At 50.0% G+C, this 3,470-nt stretch overlaps 2 protein-coding genes across 2 annotated transcripts; both read left to right on the forward strand.

Moving 5' to 3' along the window:
* Nucleotides 1-1,546: 1,546 nt before the first annotated feature.
* Nucleotides 1,547-2,015, forward strand: PHACADRAFT_202474 (uncharacterized protein; the record flags this gene model as incomplete). The annotated part of the gene is made up of 2 exons (XM_007402656.1): nt 1,547-1,910; nt 1,966-2,015. 2 exons carry the CDS (start codon nt 1,547-1,549, stop codon nt 2,013-2,015), a joined length of 414 nt encoding a protein of 137 aa, XP_007402718.1.
* Nucleotides 2,016-2,089: 74 nt separating this feature from the next.
* Nucleotides 2,090-3,166, forward strand: PHACADRAFT_202475 (uncharacterized protein; the record flags this gene model as incomplete). The annotated part of the gene is made up of 4 exons (XM_007402657.1): nt 2,090-2,352; nt 2,417-2,651; nt 2,722-2,847; nt 2,900-3,166. The coding sequence occupies 4 exons, from the start codon at nt 2,090-2,092 to the stop codon at nt 3,164-3,166; spliced, it is 891 nt and encodes a 296-aa protein (XP_007402719.1).
* Between the last annotated feature and the right edge of the window lie 304 nt (nt 3,167-3,470).

A 3,470-nucleotide genomic window follows, 5' to 3' on the forward strand; every position in this document is an offset into this window, starting at 1 on the left:
TGATATGGAGGGATGTGCGCTGAGTGCTGAGAACTGGCCTGCTACCATCATCACATCACCCGAGCCAACTCTCTCACAACACCACCACCCATGCTATTACTCACTTCAGCCAAAATAGTACCCTCAAAAATGTTTCCAGCATTTAATGAGTCTACTGTTCAGTCGACTCACTGAAAACTCTGGTAGCTTCGGACAGACGGAGGAGGAGCAGACTTGGCTTCTGCTGCCAACTTCTGGCGCGCCGCTGCTTCCAATGCATCTTGTCTTGCCTATACCAGTAAGCAAGTTACAATCTGAACAGTACACACGCTCTCAACGTTTCCAGGCCTTGGTATGCTGCTCGCGATGTTTGTCTATATGTACATTTGGGTCTACACAAAGCGGATCCGCAAGGTTGCTACCTGTATCCAGATGGACACCCGTACGTATCTTGGTATCCTGTTCATTTCCTAGCTTGTTGACATATTGGTTCAGATCTTGTGCAGCAGAGTATCTCTGAGAAGGTCACTGGCTCCTGTGCTTTCTTCCATCCTGCCGTGTATCAGCATCACTGGTGCCGGCATGAACAAGTTCATTTCTGCCTACATGCAGCTCTTGCTCAGGTTATCTCCACTGTTCGTACTGCACATGCTTTCGGTTCCCAGAAGGTTCTTGGAGACTTGTAAGGATGACATGAACGCGGCTTTTTGGCATGGTGGAGGATTTGTTGCATTTTTCTTCATCATTTAAAACACTTACCCAGAGCAGCGAAGGTACGTTGCCATTATGAATATGTAAGAGTATGCATCTTATTGATCCTTCAGCAAATGCCGGTGACATTGTTGATGTCTTTTTCGCTATCCTTTTTAGCTCGTTCTCGTGTTGCTTGCTCTCGAGATGCAAGGTGCACATCATGTCATTCCATATGGTGAATAGCCATTCACACACTTCCCCTAGCTATCACACGTGCCCGTGGCACTACGAAACCATTGACCACGTTCCATGATTGACTCATTGTCCCCTGCCGAGAACTGCGTTGGTGAGATCTTGCTCAGGCAACGACAAGTTCAACTACCTGTCTTGATCGAGCGCTTCCACGACCCACTCGAGGAAGCTGTCCGACTCGATGGTGTTGATCTGTGAGAGCGCAACGTCAAGTGGCTCCACTTGCAAATCAGACTTGTATTCCAGGAACCGACATTGTTCGCCGTGACCATCAGGAACAACATTGTGCATGGCCTTATTGGCACAAAATGGGAACATGCTCCGGAAGATGAGAAGATGGCATTATCAAAAAGGCATGCACCGCGGCCAGCGCAGACGGCTTTATTTCCAAGCTGCCGCTCGGCTACCAGACTATGGTCGGCAAACATGGCTTCTTCATGTCTGGTGGCCAGAAGCAACGCATCGCCATCGCGTGTGCCGTCATCTCAGATCCTCACATTCTGCTCCTTGACGACGAGGCCACTAGTGAACTGGACACCCAGAGTGAGGATATCGTGCAGAATGCCCTAGACAAGGCTGCTGTGGACTGCACAACAATCACAATTGCGCACCGACCATATCTATGTCATGGGCGACAGCTTCGTCCTTGAGCAAGAACAGTTTGTACGCACACCTCGTGAGTGCCCAGAAGCTCCGTGAAGCCCGCGAGAGAGCGTCACAGTCCAAGGGTGATGACGACAGCGACACGGCAGCTGGCAACAAGACCCCTGAAGAGAGCATTGAGAAGCAGGCAGAGGAGGAGATCCCACTTGGTCGCTCGCAGATGGGCACGTGCTTGCTTGCTTTGGAGATCCTCAAGCATCACGACCAGAGAAAGGAGACGAACAAGGCACAGAAGTACTCATTCTTCTACCTATTCAAGTGCATGGGCAGAATCAGCCGAGGGATGTGGCCCCAGTACCTCATAGGGTTTATTGTGGCATTCTGTGTGTAATGGTTATTGTTGTCTAAGCGTATCATGGATTCTGACACCATCTATAGTGATTGGCTCTGTCTATCTTTCCTTTGGTCTCATCTTCGACAAGGACTAGAACAGTGCAGGTCAGCTTACATCCAGCTTAAGTGACGATTTGCAGAAGATACATGGCCTCGCCGGCATGGAAGCATGGTCGGTCTCACCTGCGTTCCGCTTGTCATCTTGGGTGGTTTTGTTCATCTGCACATTGTCATTATTAAGGATCAGAAGAACAAAAAGGCGCATGAGCACTCCACTCACCTCGCCTGCGAAGCTGCTGGTTCCATCCGTACGGTTGCTTCTCTCACTCATGAGAAGGATTGCCTCCATCTGTACAGCGAGTCAATGGAGGGCCCGCTCCAGGAGTCCAAGACTAGCTCGTTCTGGTCCAACATGCTCTACACGATCACACAGTTGGTGTCCTTCTTCATTATCACTCTCATTTTCTGATATGGTTTGCACCTCGTCTTGACTCAGGAGTTTGGCACCTTCCAATTCTTCGTTCCAGCTCTTCGTCACGCTCCAAATGACTGTCTTCAGTTCCATGCAGGCGGACAATGTGGTCTTGTTTGTGCCTGACATGTACTCTGCTTGGGGTGCTGCAGCGGACATCGTCAACCTCCTGGACTCCAAGCCTAGCATTGACGCCGACAGTACGGAGGGCAGCATCCACTTCGAGAACATCCACTTTTGGTACCCCACTCGTCCCGGTGTGTGCATTCTGTGTGACCTCAACCTCACTGTTGGGTCTGGCACCTATGTGGCGCTTGTCGGCACGTCAGGATGTGGAAAGCGTACGACCATCCAGCTTGTTGAGCAGTTCTACGACCCACTTATGGGCACCTGTCTACCTCGATGAGCAGCCCATCGAGTACCGCAAGCACATTGCTCTGGCCTCTCAGGAACCAGTGAGTCATCGTCTATTCCATTTAAAATATGACCATGCTGACTTATAGGTAGACGCTGTATGCTAGTACCATCCGCTTCAACATCCTCCTTGGTGCAACGAAGCCTGCTAAAAAAAACTCAAGGCCGTCATTACCAGACAGCTTCGACACCGAGGTTGGTGGTAAGGGCTCCCAGCTCTCCGGTGGCCATTGCAATTGCGCAGACAACTCGACCTTGGAGAAGATTGTGCAGGAAGCACTCGACAGTGCTGCCAAGGGCCAGACAACGATTGTGATTGCACATCGTTTACCAACCATCCAGAATGCAGACTGCATCTGAGTACTCCTCTACTTCAGAGCTATAAGTAGCAGGTGGTGATGGCGTGGCAACAGATACTTCATCAAGGATGGTGCAGTCCACAAATCTGGCATCCACGACAAGCTCATTGCGCTGTGTGGAAGCTACTACGAATGTGTCCAGATACAAGCACTCAACAAGAGGTAATAAAACTCTACAGGCATCTTTTCACATGTTTCCCTCTGCACGTACTATCTTACTCTGGACCGATAATGCCTCGGGCACATCCCTTTCATCTGTATATCAATCTAGTTGCCAACGTTAGTTTAGCTACTTTTGCACTTAG

The sequence above is a fragment of the Phanerochaete carnosa genome (assembly GCF_000300595.1).
Source record: "Phanerochaete carnosa HHB-10118-sp unplaced genomic scaffold PHACAscaffold_318, whole genome shotgun sequence".
Classification (NCBI taxonomy): Eukaryota; Fungi; Basidiomycota; class Agaricomycetes; order Polyporales; family Phanerochaetaceae; genus Phanerochaete; species Phanerochaete carnosa.